This window comes from Anabrus simplex, chromosome 1 (assembly GCF_040414725.1).
Source record: "Anabrus simplex isolate iqAnaSimp1 chromosome 1, ASM4041472v1, whole genome shotgun sequence".
In the NCBI taxonomy this organism is placed as follows: Eukaryota; Metazoa; Arthropoda; class Insecta; order Orthoptera; family Tettigoniidae; genus Anabrus; species Anabrus simplex.
Genome location: NC_090265.1, coordinates 1,585,234,983 through 1,585,251,775, shown reverse-complemented (window position 1 = coordinate 1,585,251,775; position 16,793 = coordinate 1,585,234,983). Strand labels below are relative to the sequence as shown.

Below are 16,793 nucleotides of genomic sequence, written 5' to 3'. Positions count from 1 at the left end.
CTTCCAACGTCACTATTGCAAATACTTTCACCAAATATAAACTTCTCACTCATAGCATAGTCTTTAAAACCAACATTGTACTAGTCTCTTACCATATGTTAATTTTCTTTCAAGTCTCTTCAAGGCTTTTTATAAATTAGTTTTATTTTATCTATATGTAAATCAGGTGCATTAACATGTCAGTGTAATTCAACAAAGACAATATTTATTGTATTGATTAGGTGGCCAAATTAATAAAATAACTTATTGTTATTCTTTCAATAAAATATCATCAATATGGATCAAAAATGATACTTATCACATGTAATGGAACCTTGACGACGAGCATGCCTGTCCTCATGTTCTCATGCAGTCTGACATTGGGCCACTGTCACATCTGAATAACCCACAAATCTGGATATTGCACAATTCGACCAGCTGGCCTAATGGAGACCCACAATGAGGCTCCATTCAAACTCTGTCAGGTGCTGATAACGCTGTCATACACGAGTACATGGCATCTACGTGTCCTTCACAGTGATCACTCAACATCAACCATTTCTTCTGGTTGCTTCAATTTTTTTTTTTGTCAGGCAGTGAAAATGAGACAATCTTCTATGCACCCCTTTCCTTTTTCATGTAATTTACTATCAATACTGCAGGGCCAATGTATATGGAAGGCTGTCTTGCATTCAGCACATTATAGTTTTTTCATTCACAGAGGTTTGTAGGCTGAATGCTGAAAGGAATTGCTGATTATGATACAGATTGTGAGAATGACTTTGTGTTTTTATTCCATTGAAGTGGTGATGTGTAATACAAAATTATGGCTGCCAATGTGATTGATGACAGGTCAGAATCACGTACATTGATTTGCTGAACACTCCCAAGGCTCGGCAAGCTGAACTTCAAGCTACCTACTACTTCTTATGCGACTGTTCTCGATGCCTTGATGCAGAAGAACTTAAGCTGATGGACTCCCTCCAGTGTCCAAGTGTTAATTGCCATCAACCCATTCCAGTTCACCAGGTGTGTAGCTACCCTACACTTATTCCATAGTAATAGTATCCAAACTTAATAATCTCTTGTCGACCATTCAGCCATGGTTCACTAATTAAAACATGATATCATACCTGCCAGCTTTTACATTTGTCCGTAAAATTTATGGAAAGGCAGTGTGTTTTACGGATGAACTATATTTTACAATTTTACGTACCAAGATCCTCTTTTTAAAATTTGGCCAGAACAAGCTTGGGCATGCTGCCGATACATGCTCTGTGACCAGCAAATATTCACTACATCGCTCTGATTTATATTCATCCGATCGATACAGTCTTCGACTGGGAATATGGGATGTGTCCTGAATCCCAGTTGATCGATATCGATTTGTTTGTGTTGAAAGAGACTGACTTTTGGATAACTGTACGCTGGTTCTTAGCACTGATTTGTTTGATAATATCATTTATCGTCCTGTATAAAAAATAGTTTGTTTGATCTTCACCACGACTTACAAAGCATAGGTTATGTTGTAGTTACGAAAAAATATGTGAATTATGTTCATCGCTTAACCCGTTAACTGGGTTTGACACCTAAAGGTGTCAACATCTGTCGCACGAGTATTGGGTTTGACGCCTTTAGGCATTCTTGTACTTCTAAATGTGTTCTTACGTAGGGTTAGCTTCCTATAGGTGTCTGACTATTCTTAATCACTTCTCCCATCTACTATTGTAACTTAAAACAAATTCCATTCATATTACATGTGATTATTGCTGTCCTATTCATTTTTATCCGGTCTCACGCCAGTCGGGTAGTTCGCGCCTAGGCGGCAGTCCAACAGCTATCTCGTGTTTCCTTGTACAGTCCGCGCCAAATTCTTCGTAAATAATTTATTTGTGTATATGTACATTGAAATAACTAAATTTGCGAGTTGTTGTTGTTGTTGTTGTTGTTGTTGTTGTTGTTGTTGTTGTTGTTGTTGTTACTGTTACTATGATATGGTTGTTCTGGAAACTCCATTGTCCATGTTCTGATAACTTTTTGTAAATTGGTCTGTATATGATGGTAAACTGTTCCGTGTGACGTGATAATGGCTTGGTTTCGAAAGACGTTGAATTATCTGAGAATTTGCCGACCGGATGTAGGAATCACTCAAGAAAACGTTGTGTTGTGTGCCTGTCAAACCAGAGGCGACAGGAAACTGTCTACTACTGTGAGGAATGTGATGTGGCCCTTGCTTCCGTATTTACCACACTGTGCGCAATTTCTGAATGACCTATGAACCAGAAAGTATGTAGAACCTATTGATGCATAAAAATATCTTCATAATAATGAAAGGAACACTTTTCAAATTCACTTTTGTGTGAACACGCTGTGTGTATATGTATATGTTTACGGGTTTACAAGAAAAACGGTAATAACATAATGCTATTGAATTTCTACTGTATCACTCATAATTTAAATAAATCAAGTAAAATATATTTTTCTGTTGAGTATTTACGTCTACGCCGGCCCATTGTGTAGGGGTAGTGTGTCTGCCTCTTACCCGGAGGCCCCGGGTTCGATTCCTGGCCAGGTCAGGGATTTTTACCTGGACCTGAGGGCTGGTTCGAGGTCCACTCAGCCTACGTGATTAGAATTGAGGAGCTATCTGACGGTGAGATAGCGGCCCCGGCCTCGAAAGCCTAGAATAACGGCCGAGAAGATTTGTCGTGCCGACCACACGACACCTCGTAATCTGTAGGCCTTCGGGCTGAGCAGCGGTCGCTTGGTAGGCCAAGGCACCTCAAGGGCTGTAGTGCTATAGGGTTTGTTTTTGTTTTTTGTATTTACATCTGCTGCACGCTACTGTACCCATTCCAAAAGTGTGCGTTGCACTGAATAATTACCCACTGGCTGGTTGATGTTATGAAACTATTCCCCAGTTAAGGGGTTAATTTGTCTTATGATCGTTGTTTATCAGTAATCATGACTAAATCTACGGAAAAACATTATCATCAGGTGTTTAGGAAAACCTTTTATTTGAGTTTCCCATGTATACTGAAATTGAGAAAAAGTGACAAATTTGCGTTTTGTACCGTGTGCTCTTGTAATATTAACATAGCACATTGCGGCAAAAGCGACCTGACTAATCATGTAAACTGTGTTAAACCTCTTGGTAATTTGAAATCTAAGGAAGTAAATCAGAAAATAAACAGTTTTTTTTTTTTTTTTTTTTTTTTTTTTTTTTTTTTTTTTTTTTTTGCCAAAGCTGGAGATAATATTTATGAAGAAATAAAGGCAGAGTGTTTGTTTACTTCCATTTTAGTGGAACACAGCATTCCATTGAGTTCAGCTGATCATGCAGGAGCTTTGTTCAGAAAGATGTTTCCTACGTTGGAAATCGCAAAAGAGTATGGTTGTGGTTGCACAAACACAACACGTGTCCTAAACGAAATGGCGCATACTGCAACACAGGCCATTGTTACTTGTTTGCAGAATAGTCCATTTTCTTTGTCAACAGATGGAAGCAATGATACCTATTCCAAGTTGTATCCCATAGCAGTTACTTTTTATGATGCTGCTCGAGAAAGTATTACAAGTACTGTTTTATTGGTACCAGCATTGGAAGGGGATTTGACAGGGCGCTACATAGGAAAGCTGATATTGTCGCACTTGGAATTAAATAAAGTGCTAATTAAGAACTGTCTGGCATTCTGTTCTGACAATGCTCCTGTTATGATTGGGCAGAAAAATGGAGTTCTAGTTGTTTTGAAAGCAGCTCATCAGGATATTTTTGGTATTTGTTGCAGCTGCCATCTAATTAACTTAGCTGCTGAAAAAGCTGCTGCAACTTTACCAATTAGAATTGATGAGATTCTTGTTGATATTTTCTATTACTTGGAGAAGAGTGCAAAAGAAAAGGATGCCTTCAGAAATTTCAAAGTATGCATGGAAAAGAAACAAAGCAATTGTTGAAGCATATGTGCACAAGATGGTTATCCCTAGCCAGGTGTTTAGACAGATTATTAGATCAGTGGGATCCACTTCTTTCATTGTTTTAAGGATAAGGTGATTGTGTGTGCTCCAAATATTTCTGCCATTTTATCTCTTTCTTTACTATTCCTAAAGGAGGTACTAGATCTGATGACAAACAAATGAAGAGTGTGTGTGATTCTTCCTCCTCCTCCTCCTCCTCCTCCTCCTCAATAAACTTTATCCTGAAAGATGTTCCATTGAGCATTAGTAAATGAGAGACCTCAAGGTGAGCCTCGTATAAATGGTTATTTAAAAAGGACTTTTCTTATGAAGAAATTTCAATTCATTCTGAAGCCGAAGTTTGTTGGTTTTTGTTGAACTTTCTGTTGGTAGAAAAGAACATGATGTTTATTATTAATACCACTTAAAAACTTTGCGGTCAAATTATGCGTAATACACTTTTTGATAAAGGCTATATCTTCGCCCAGTTTCCCTATTTTTATTCTTAAATTCATATAATAGTGAGCTTTAGATTTTGCCTGGTAGGCTATTTTATTTAAAGTCAAGAAATTCATGTTTGGTCCGTATTGAATAGAGATTACAAAACAATGAATTAGATTGTGCTAGATCCACCTTTTCAATACAAGAGTTGTTGTTGGTGAAAATTACAACCTCATTTATTTATGGTACCGGTTTCAACATCCGTGGACATCGTCAGTAGTGTAATTATACAAAGATACATACCTAGTAAAGTTTAAACACACAAAACTGACCCTCATAATTACTATAAGAAGCTGAAATACAAAGCATAATAATGCTAAATGTCCAGGTATGAATACACAATTTGCACATGTTTGACAACTTGTTAGTCACAAATAATAACTGAAGCTGAGGAGCTTCGCAGAAAAACAAGTTCAAAGTCTTTGACACTCTTAAATTTTTTTGTAGTTTTGGGTCCTGTGTGTGGCATTGGTAGCCACTACATGTGCAGAGAACTGTATGCTGAGTGCAGTGCGGTAAAAAGTGTAGTTGATATTCCTCTGAAGGCGCTGCCAAAAATCCATAAGACCGGTGTCCCCATACGCCCCATAGTAAATTATAGGCCAAGTCCATTATATAAGCCATCACATTTTATATAACAATTCCTTTTAAAAAATTATACTTTCCTTTCGAACAAATCCATTAGAACACACTTGAGTTGATTAAGAAACTAGACAGTTTCAAAGTCCAACCTTACCACACTTTACATTCATTTGATATAATTAACATGTATCCTTGTATAAAAACTGGGATGCTTTTTTTCTATTATCAAGAATAATTTAAATTCCAATACTCTTTTAAGTAAACTAGAAATATCTGATTTTATGTCCATCTTAAAATTGTTAGCTGACAATAACTATTTCATCTTTGATAATGTCATTTATAAACAGAACGATTTGGCTATGGGGTCACCGGCCTCTAGCATTTTGGCTAAAATATACCTGCATTTCTTGCAATACATGGCAATTGATTATGATGTGAGATTCAACAATATTCAGATGTGGGCCAGATATGTGGATGACAAATTTATTATCTTAGATGAACGCTCTACTGATGTGCCGATGATGCTAACATATCTCAATAACATTGATCCTAATATTAACTTTACATTAGAACCAGAAATTAATAGCTCTATCAATTTTTTTAGATTTAACAATCACCAGACTTTCCTCTTCTTTCTTATGTAGAATTTTTAGAAAACCCACTCACTCAGCAACGACAATAAAACAAGACTCAGTACACCCTCAGACTCAAAAATGCACCACTTACAACAGCTTAGTGGACCACGCATTTAAAGTCCCCATGTCTGAAACAGATCTGAAGAAGGAATCAAATATTATCCGTGCTATTACCAAGTTTAATGGTTATAACAATACTTTTATTGAATGCATAACCAATAAATTTAAGCATCGTTATAAATCAAATTTAACAAAGGATAAATCAAAATCAAAATTGTTTTTGACTTTCACTTTTGATAAAACCGTATAAAACGTCACCAATATATTTAAGAAACATAATGTTAACATCTCTTTCAGAACTAACAATAGAAATTTGGACGTTCTACACAATTCCAACCTGATTAATAGATCTAACCCTTTCTCAAAATCAGGTGTATACAGATTTCGATGCAATGACTGCAGCAGCTCTTATCTCTCTTTCTTAGCATTAATCCCGACTTGCAGGGTCTGCTGCTTTGCTACATCTCCTCCATTTCTGTCTGTCGTTGACATCTTCTGGTGTTAAGCCAACACTGTGCATGTCTGCCCTGATGTTGTCAGTCCATCTCTTTGCCGGTCTTCCTCGTGGTCTTGTTCCCTCTGGGTTGATGTGGAGCGCTGTTTTGGCAACTGAGTCGTCCTGTTTTCTCATGACGTGGCCGTACCAGCGGAGACGGGCTTCCCTCACTTTGTCTATGATGGGCGCGACAGCAAACCTTTGCCGGACGTCCGTGTTCCTTATGTGGTCACATCGGGTCAGCCCCATGGACCATCGAAGCATCTTCATCTCCATGGTTGTCAACATTTGCTCCTGTTGTTTCGTCATGGGGCGACATTCAGTCCCATAGATCGCTGCTGGCCGTACCACACTCTTATAAACTTTTGCCTTTAGATATTGAGGCATCTTTTTATCACAGAGGACTCCAGTGACCTGTCTCCACTTGAGCCAAGCTGCATTTACCCTCATCCGAGTATCAGGAGTGGTGTCACAGTTTGAGGTGACGACGGATCCTAAGTACTTAAATTGCATGGTCTTCTGCAGGTCTTCTTCACTGATACTTACGGTACCTCTGGTTTGGGGGCCACATTCCAGGTATTCTGTCTTCTGGATATTGAGGTGCAGTCCATTTTCAGCCAGTCTGTCCTTCCACGTTTGAACCTGATGCTGGAGTTCAGGACGGGTTTCTTGTGCAAGTACCACATCATCGGCATAAAGAAGGGTCCAGGGATGTGAAGGCTGTATGTCAGCTGTTGCCGTATCCATGCAGAGGATGAATAGCAATGGTGAAAGGGCAGAACCTTGATGAACACCCACAGTGATATCGAAAGGCGGAGAGATTCCAGCAGGACTCCGGACAACACTAGTGGAATTGCGATACAGAAGTTGCACCCAGCTTACATACTCTTCAGGGACGCCATGACAGCGAAGAGCTCGCCAAATAAGTTCGTGTGGGATACGGTCAAAAGCCTTTTCTAGGTCTAGAAATGCCATGTGTACACTCTTCTGTCTCTCTCTGTGCTTTTCCATCAAGAGGCGTGTGGCATGGATTGCATCGATGGTACTACATCCCTTAACAAATCCACACTGGTTTGGTGTTACAGAGACAATACATCTGAGTCTGCTGTCAAGTACACGTTCAAAGATCTTGAAAGTATGACAGAGGAGTCGTATAGGGCGATAGGTCGAGCAATCACTCACATCTCCTTTTCCCTTCCAGATTGGAACTGTTGTGCTAGTTGTCCATGTGTGTGGAAGCTGTTTCTCGGCGATGATTTGGTTGAAGAGTGAGACAAGGAACTCTGAAGCAGGCTTTCCGAGCATTTTCCAGATTTCCGCTGGTAAGTCATCTGGACCAGTTGCTTTTCCATTTTTCATTTTGCTAATGGCAAGCATTACTTCCTCGGATGTAATTGAGGGAACAGGGCCTATGATAGGATCAGGACTAGAAATTGGTGGATGCGTAAATTCTTTGTTGCTGATGTTATTAAAGTAATCTGCCCAACGCTGGAGAATGGATTGTTGATCTCGTAGCAGTTTGGCGTCGGCTCCCTTGATGTGCATTACGTGTCCAATGTCCTGAGTTGAATGGTGACGGGACTTAGCAAGACGATATATATTGTTTTCTCCTGATGGTGTGTCAAGCTGGTCGTATAGTGACTGGTAATAATGGTCCTTTGCTGCAGCTACAGCTCTTTTTGCTGCAGATTTCAGGTCGCGATATTGCTGAAGATCAGTATCAAGACGTGAGTTCCACCAAGTCTTGTAGGCTATCTTTTTCTCCTTGATTGCTTGCTTGACTTCGTCTGTCCACCACCAGGTTTGTTTATCAATATATTTTCGTTCGGGTATGGTTTTTCCCAACGTTTTTGTCGCCGCCTGATGTATTTGTTCCACAGCATCTTTCCACATGTCTTGAACCGATTGATCAGACTTCACGGAGAAGTTTGCCAAGGCTGTCATCAACTCGTTTCGTTGGGCATTCATCCGCCACCACTTAATTCGGTCAGGCCCAGTCTTAGGTTTAGGTTTGAGTTGTGTAACATTGCTACGAATATCGAGGACAAGCAATCGGTGTTGAGGGGCAATGCTGTCATACGGAATTACTTTGGTGTCCGTTACCAGCTTAAAATCTTGTTGACGGATTAGCCAATAATCAATCTGAGTAGCATGACCACCGCTTGTATAAGTAGCCAGATGTGTTGGCCTCTTTTTAAAATATGTGTTGGTAACAATCAGATCATGAGCCTCTGCGCAATCGAGTATCCGACATCCGTCATCGTTTCGTACACCAAACCCATGTCCTCCATGGCATCGCATATATCCTTCTTTGTGAGACCCGACATGTCCATTTAAATCTCCTCCAAGAATAATGGACTCATCCTGGGGAATTGCTCGAAGGAGGGCATCCAGACTGTTCCAAAATTCATCCTTCTCATCCTCAGTGCATCCAGTTTGAGGTGCATAGCAAGATACAATGTGGGCAGTGATGGAAGTTGAGTCAATCTTGATAGACATAAGCCTATCTGACACCCTGTTGACACTGGTGACATTGTTGCAGTAGTTCTGGTCGACGACTATTGCTACACCATTTCGTGTACTGGTACCATGATAGATGAGTTTGTAGCCATCTCCGATTTCTTTTGCCTTTGAACCTTTCCACTTGGTTTCCTGGATGCAGGCAATGTTGACACGTCTGTTTTTAAGCATTTCTGCTAGTTCACGATGTCGGCCTGTCAACGTACCAATATTGAGAGTAGCAAATCTCAGTAGTTGTTTGGGTTGAACTAGCTTCTTTAGCCTACCCCGTCCATGAGTAGGTAACCCTTGCTCATTTATCACGTCACTCGGGCGTAAGTGGCGCGCGTCGCTTTGAGGGGACGCCCTAGTATGTTCTGAATTTAGAAGAGACGTAGCCATAGATGCGACAAATGATTCCTCAACCGACGGGTCGCTTCGTCTGTCGTTGAGGGCATTTTATAGCTACTGCCAGCATATAATTAGGCCGCCCCTAACCTGGAGAACAGACGCCTTTTGCAGCCGCCCCTCTGGGGTACAGACGCTGCAGCTCAATGGTATTTCAGCAGCATTTCCTCTGCTGAGGGCCCATTACCCTCCCACAAGAGCTCATCCGCCCGAAGCCGTTGGCTCTTGTGGGGAGTCAGGTTATTTTCCGCCGCCCAACACTCGGCGTCGAGTCCCTGGCTGTACGGTCTACTCGGTTACCGTAGCATGGCAAGCATGGCCAGACAGTTTTGCAGCAGCTCTTATATATCGGGCAAACTGGTCTTAGCATAAAAATCAAGTACACAGAACATACAAATGCAATTAGGTGTAATAGATTTTCCGTGGTAGGCCAGCATGTACACGACACTAAGCACAAATTTTACAGAATAGACCAGGATATTGAAATCCTTGACACGCTTAGTAAAGGCCCCCTTTTAGATACTACCGAAAACTGCTACATTAACTTAGACTAATTTTTTAATCCGAACTTTAATTTAAATGACATCTCTGAGAAACCCAAAGTCCTGTTTGATGTTCTCATTGCAGTGTTTAATATGTTTAATATTCCAAAAAATAGCTCAGTCTTTCAGATAGGACGTAACACTTTGATGCGATATCCCCTCCTACCTCCATAACCACCTGATCCCGCCCTTTCTGTCGCCCCTCCCCCTCCTCCTCCCTAACACACTCCTTCCCTCACCCCTTCCTTCCCTAGCCGGTCCACGCAACTTTCTATCCAGTCCCTCTTCAACTCCGCACCACAAGCAACCAGCCCACCGAGGTGAGTCCCTTCATAAAGTTTTACTCTCTCGCCCCATTTTCACTATCCAAGTTTAACTCGTTTTTATCTTTTATACTAAAGGCCCACATTGGATCGAGAACCTGTGCTTTTAACATCTTCAACACACCGTTCCGGCCAGAAGATCCACTCCTTCCAGTATAATACAACATAAAATTGTATTTTATGAAGATAGTTTTCATATACATTACCAATTGACTTTGTGTCCTTTTTATGCTCACAGAGGAACACCAACTACTCTTTTAACCTATTGCATTGCAAGAGTGTCAAAGACTTTGAACTTGTTTTTCTGCGAGGCTCCTCGGCTTCAGTTTTTTATTTATGACTAACAAGTTGTCAAGCTTGTACAAATTGTGTATTCAGACCTGGACATTTAGCATTATTATGCTTTGTATTTTAACTTGTTATAGTAATTATGACGGTCAGTTTTGTGTGTTTAAACTTTACTATGTAACTTTGTATAATTACCCCACTTGGCTTATGATGACGTCCATGGATGTTGAAACCGGTACCATAAATAAATGAGGTTGTAATTTTAACCAACAACACATCTTGTATTGAAAAGGTGGATCTTGCACAATCTAATTCATTGTTTTGATGTCCTTTCTACCATCACTCCTCTCCTGCAATAACACTGCTCCTAAGCCAGAGTTGCTGGCGTCCGTCGGCAGGCACATCTTCTGTTGAGGGTCGGGATGGGGTAGACCGGGAGCGTTGCTTATCACAGCCTTAATGCCTTGGAATGCTGTCTCTTCCTTGCTGGTCCATCGGAACGGGCAGTTGTTATGGAGTAGACCGGTGAGTGGTATTGCCTTCTCTTCGAAGTGTGGCACGAAGCTGCTATACCATCCACACAAGCCAAGGAACTGACGTACTTGCGTTTGGCCCGTGGGTGTTCAGCTTCTTTGATAGCTTGATTCTTCTCTGGTTGCCTTTCTAAGCCTTCATGGCCAAGATATTCTACACGGGACTGGGTGAAGTGGATTCCTCCAGTTGGCAAGTCAGTCAATGAATCTTCAGTCGTTCCAGCACTTTCTTCAGATGTACAAGTTGTTCTTGAAAATTCTTGCTGTGAATTAAAATGTCGTCAAGATACACTTGGCAAAAATCTCCTATATATCCTGATAATACCTTATCCATCAGTCGCATCAAGATGGTAGGAGCATTCTTCAATCCAAAGGGCATTACTGCAAACTGGTACAATCCTTTCGGTGTCATTGAAGGTGGTCAGTGGTCTAGAACTTCCCTCGACCTCCATTTGCGAGTATCCGGAGTTGAGATCCAACATGCTGAAAATCCTACACCCACTTACTTGTTTCAGCGTGTCTTTCAGGTCTGACATGGGGTAGACATCACTAACGGTCGTCTCGTTCAACCTGCTGCGGAAGTCCACACACAGTCAATACTCCCCATTCTTCTTCTTTGGTAGGACAATGGATGAAGCCCAACAGGATGTGGAGGGTTTGATGAGACCTTGCTCTTCCATCCCTTGAATCTTCTGGATGGCGAAGGTGCACTTATCCAGGTCGATTGGATATGGACGTTGCTTGATGGGTGAGGAAGCGCTGCATTCAGTGGTGTGCGTTACCATGGTAGTCAGTCCTATTTTATTGGTGATGACTTCCGGAAACTCCTTTAAGGTGAGTCTCAGCTCCTCTTGTTCACTTGGTTGAAGATGTGTTAACTGGATATCTCCCAGGTCTACATCGACTTCCGTATCCTTGCGAGTCCGGAGATTTCCATCATGTCAGGTGACCCTCTGACGTCTGTCTTTTCCCAAAAAGACCTCATGAGCTGCTTAGTCTAGGATCACCTTGTACTCCACCAGAAAGTTATGACCTAATACGCTGTCAGGTGTCAGGGTCTGAATCACTGCAACATCAATTACAATAGGCATGTTCATGCACTTAGCGGTTAGGTTAGTCTGTCCGCTGCTCCCACTACCCTTCTGAGGTGGTGAGACTTCATAGGTGGTAGTAACCTGGTAACAGTCCCGTTGACAAATGAATGGCTTGCTTGGCTGTCGAGTATGGCTGAAAAATTCTCGTTGCCAATCCTTAAGATGATAGCTGGGTGGGGTTGGCCTCTTCTACTCACTATCTTACCAATCCCTCTCCTACTTGACCAGGTTTGCTTATCAGTCAGGTCTTGAGGTGCATTCCTGTTCCCGGTCCCATCCCCACTCAATCCAGAATGGGCCGGACCTAGTTTTCCAACGTCAAGGCTTCATACACTTCCACACTGGTAGCACTTCCTAGCTGCGCTGGTCTCTTCTGTAGCTTTGCTCTTGTGTTCCTCCTCCAGCTGGGTGATGGTTCTGCGTAGATCATCAAAGGATCTGGGTTGTGATACGTTCACTAGGGGTCGAATCCTACATATAAATTATAAACAGAAAAGTTTTCCACCTATTCATTACATAGTTATATTTACATGCGTGTATTTACATTACATGGGACTAGTTTCAATTCTACTCGGGGTCATCATCAGCCATATTTAAACAATATGCAATATTTGACGAAATCCTAAAACATGTTTCTAAACAGTAAGAACATTATGAATGTATAATTAACACTATGATGTGTGGTTGAATTAGGCGAAGTGCAATGGTGCTCAAAATGTTGCAAATGAAAGTGAAATATTACGAGTGACATAGGTGAGCAGTATATAATACAAGTACACTAAACACGTTAAAAAGTCTGGGTATAAAAGTACAAATGAGATGCTCTATGTTGTAGATCAACTTGAGTAAAATTTTAGATACATGGTGTTACAGATAGAATTCAGTAGGTCCTGGTAATATATTACGGTTGTGGACCGAGTGCTATGGTACTAAGACTGAACAATATAACGTGACACATATAATAAAATTATACAAGTACGTACAAATGTTTGAGATCCTCTCTAGAAGAATTTGTGAGGATTTGATTATACACTGTATCAGCTTAAGCAGAAAATTTGATAATTGGTGAATTAGGTAACCAAGCTATGTTGATATGGCAGCATGGTTGATTGTTGGAACTGTGCAGACTGAATATGAAGTTTTAGAATTCTTCTGGAGTTGTAAGTAGACACTGCGCATGGTGATATTAATGGGTGGAACTCTCAGTTCATAGTTGAACAAATGGGACCTATTAAAATTGAGAAAAGCCAGTAAAAAAATGCAAAGTACGCAGAAAGAAGAATAGATGTCAACAAAGCAAATGGACACTCACCTTGCGCGGCGGTATGTGCAGCTTAACTGGTAGTGTGCGACTGGTGGCGGAAGGAGATATATGGGAGGGGAGGAAGGTGAGGGGCAGGCGCATGCAGGTTGGGCAGAGTGGTGGAGGCTTGGGTGGGGATTAGGGGGTGGAGGGGGGGAATTTAAAGCAGAGCTGAAGGGTGTGGGAGAAAGGGTAATTGTTTCGGAAAACTACCTTTAATTAAACTTAGGATTGAATTCTGGTTGGCTGAATTATTGTTTCTGAGAAAAGTGATAAATGAATCAAAAAGGATGTTGGGTTTCTCTGAGATTTCATTAAGATTGTAATTGGCATTAAAATATTGGTCTAGGTGTATGTAGTAATTTTCCATTATGTTGAGTAAAAGACCCTTATTTGCTAATTCAAGAATGTCCAGTCTTGTTCGATATTGGTATCGATATGAAGTTCATAACCCTTGAGGGTCGAATCTTTTCGTGGAGTAGCTCTGTGATATCTGGTAAAATCTCGTTTTTGCTTCCTTCCAAATGCAGCCGCTTGAAGAGTTGGTACTTCTGTAGGATGAAGGCGCTAGCTCTCATGCCAGTAGGTTGTGCCTCAGTCAGCAACTTCCTTTTCACGGAGCTCTTCACCCCTTCGGAATTAAACCTAGTGAGGAATTCCCTCTCGAAGTCCGTCCAGTTTAGATTTAAACCTTCAAGTTGTGCCATCAAGTAGCGGCTTGCCCCTTTAATCACGGTGTGATGAGTTGCAGGAAGATGTCTTCTGGTATATTAGTCCTTTTTAATAGGCTGACCGATTCCTCGACGAAGCTTGTAGGGTTCCCCTCCAGTCACCCATTGTATTTTGGAAGGCTCTCTATAATCACCTTCGGTATAATCACCTTCGGGTCTAGGTGTACTGTATTGCCGGTCAGGTTTGAGGGGGTTAGAGGTGTGGTGATACGTCCTGTTTGTGTTAATCTATCTCCTGCTGTATGAAAGATGTTTTCCCTTACATTCTGCATATCTCCCTTGATGGTCGAAAACCGGTTTTCTAACCTTCCTTCAACAACAGAAATACGGCTCCCAAAATTTCCCTTGACGGCAGAGATACGGCTTTCAAAATTTCCATCGATGTTAGAAATCCTCCCTCACCCTGTTGTTTTATGCCGGAAACCTGGATTTCCACCCCCCTCCTTGAGGTCGAAGATACCCCCTTCTAGCTGGCTTACTCTACTATCGATCTAGTCAATTTGTCCTAATTTTGACCTGATGTCTGATATCTGCTGCGTTAATCGATTGGTGATGTCGCTAATTTGCGACGAACCCCCTGCGGGTGGGGGACGCACATGTAGAATACACCCGCGGTATCCCCTGCCTGTCATAAGAGGCGACTAAAAGGGGCGACCAAGGGCTGACTTAATTAGAACCATGAAACTAATTTTGAATCGTACCATCACGCGGGGAACACCACAGGTTGCCTGTACTTGCGAGTAGTACCACTAAATTCGGTATGAAGTAGGTTTGTGATTAGTAGCAGTAAAGGCCTGGCCTGGTGGATTCCAGTACTCGTGTGTCGTACCCATGTGAGCAACACCGCGGATCTGGGCGTAGCCTGTGAGTTGTACCACTATATGAGCAGCACCGTGGGTCTGCGTTGCCTGTGATTAGTACCCACTATGTGAGGAACACCACGGGAATACCGGCGCCCGTGTTTAGTACACCTAGGTGGGGAACCTTCTCGGTTTGCGTTGGCTATGAGTTGCGCCATTGTGTGAGACACACCATAGATCTGCGTTACTTGTACGTATTGCAATACTTGTGAGTAGTACCATCTTTTGTGGAACACTGTGAGTCTTTGCTACTTCTGATTAGTACCCCAACATGACACATACCATGGTTCTATTTTACTCGCAACATGTTCCATTCTGTGGGGCCTTAGACGTGGATTTTGCACCCCTTTAGACACCAAGCATCATTGTGCTTTATAAGTGGTTCCTTGGTCGGTAATAATGTTATTTTCGATCTGTTTTGAGTCTGATCCACTGTTTTTTGTTTGTTTTTTGTTTTTTGTTGGGTTCTTGTCCATCCATTCATTCTTCATGACATATTTTATTTTTATTTTGGTCAGTGTATGCCTTTGAAATTTTTGTTATTTCATTTCGTACCATTAGGGGCCGATGACCTTCGTTGTTAGGCCCCTTAAAACAACAATCATCATCATCAATTTGCGTTAAAATTTCGCCATTTACCGTTGAAATTTTCGATTCTAGGCCCTGTTCAACTTTGTAAACTTGCGTGTACACTTGTGATATTTGTCCGGTTAAAACTGAGTTAGCTTGAGAAATTTCGTCTGAAATTTTGTTTGAAAGTTTGTCATTTACGTCTGAAATTTTTCCTGTTAGGCTGGATTTGACGTCTGAAGTTTTATCATTTAATGCCTGCATCATGGTCATTAGGTTAGAACACATCTTGGGAATATTTACCTCATCTTCCGATGTTTCGTCGGCATCTTCGTTGACTTTAATTAAAAACTTTTCGGGATCTTCTCCTTTTTCCACGAGATCTTCCCATAGCCGGGCCTGTAGTGATTTCTTCTTCCCGTTCTTCGGAAGATTCCTCTTGGTAATTTTGTCTTTGAGCTGTTTCAGTGACATATTCTGTAGTATTACTTGCATTTTGATCTACTACACTCGTATTCACATGTAAACTTTACTTCCTGTCACGGTCGCCAGTTAACGTATCCACAAAGATGCACACGAAATGCTGTCAGTTGGTACAGTTATTTATTCACTTCTATTTACAAATTAACACACATAACCTTAATCACAGTATCACAAACAAAACACTTCACTCCGAAAACATCAACAAAGCCGCCATTTTTAATCAACTGCTGATCACTTCAACGTGGAGACTGCAACCACTGCATGTCACAACAGCACGAGGTCACAAGTATATTCTTGCTACACCATAACTCTACTAAACAATAACTCGTCGTTACCATCAAGACCACCTCCTTATATACACTATGTGATCAAAAGTACCCGGACACCTGGCTGAACATGACGTACAAGTTCGTGGCCCCCTCCATCGGTAATGCTGGAATTCAATATGGTGTTGGCCCACCCTTAGCCTTGGTGACAGCTTCTACTCTCGCAGGCATACGTTCAATCAGGTGCTGGAAGGTTGCTTGGGGAATGGCAGCCCATTCTTCAGAGTGCTGCACTGAGGAGAGGTAGCGATGTCGGCCGGTGAGGCCTGGCACAAAGTTGGCGTTCTAAAACATCCCAAAGGTGTTCTGTAGGATTCAGGTCGGGACTCTGTGCAGGCCAGTCCATGACAGGGATGTTATTGTCGTGTAACCACTCCGCCACAGGCCGTGCATTATGAACAGGTGCTCGATTGTGTTGAAAGACAGAATTGCCTTTCCCGAAGTGCTTTTTTTTCCTTCAAAATGGCGGCGTAGTGTTTTATCCTCCAAGTAAATTAACCGTAAAATGTGACGAAAATTGCGGAAAATGTCGAAGATTAGTGAAAAATGGAGTGTTGTGTGATTCATGTGATCGATGGTGGCATTATAAGTGCGGAAATTGCCCTCGAGGCATAAAAACTAATGAA

The 16,793-nt window shown here is 41.6% G+C and overlaps 1 protein-coding gene across 1 annotated transcript in view; it reads left to right on the top strand.

Annotated features, from left to right (window-relative positions):
• The window catches only part of Smyd3 (SET and MYND domain containing, class 3), a 151,815-nt gene that overhangs the window by 39,444 nt on the left and 95,578 nt on the right, over positions 1 to 16,793 (top strand). The window contains exon 6 of the mRNA XM_067138219.2: positions 832 to 1,008. Within this exon, the coding sequence (XP_066994320.2) occupies positions 832 to 1,008 (177 nt within the window). The remainder of the gene's footprint in view (positions 1 to 831; positions 1,009 to 16,793) is intronic.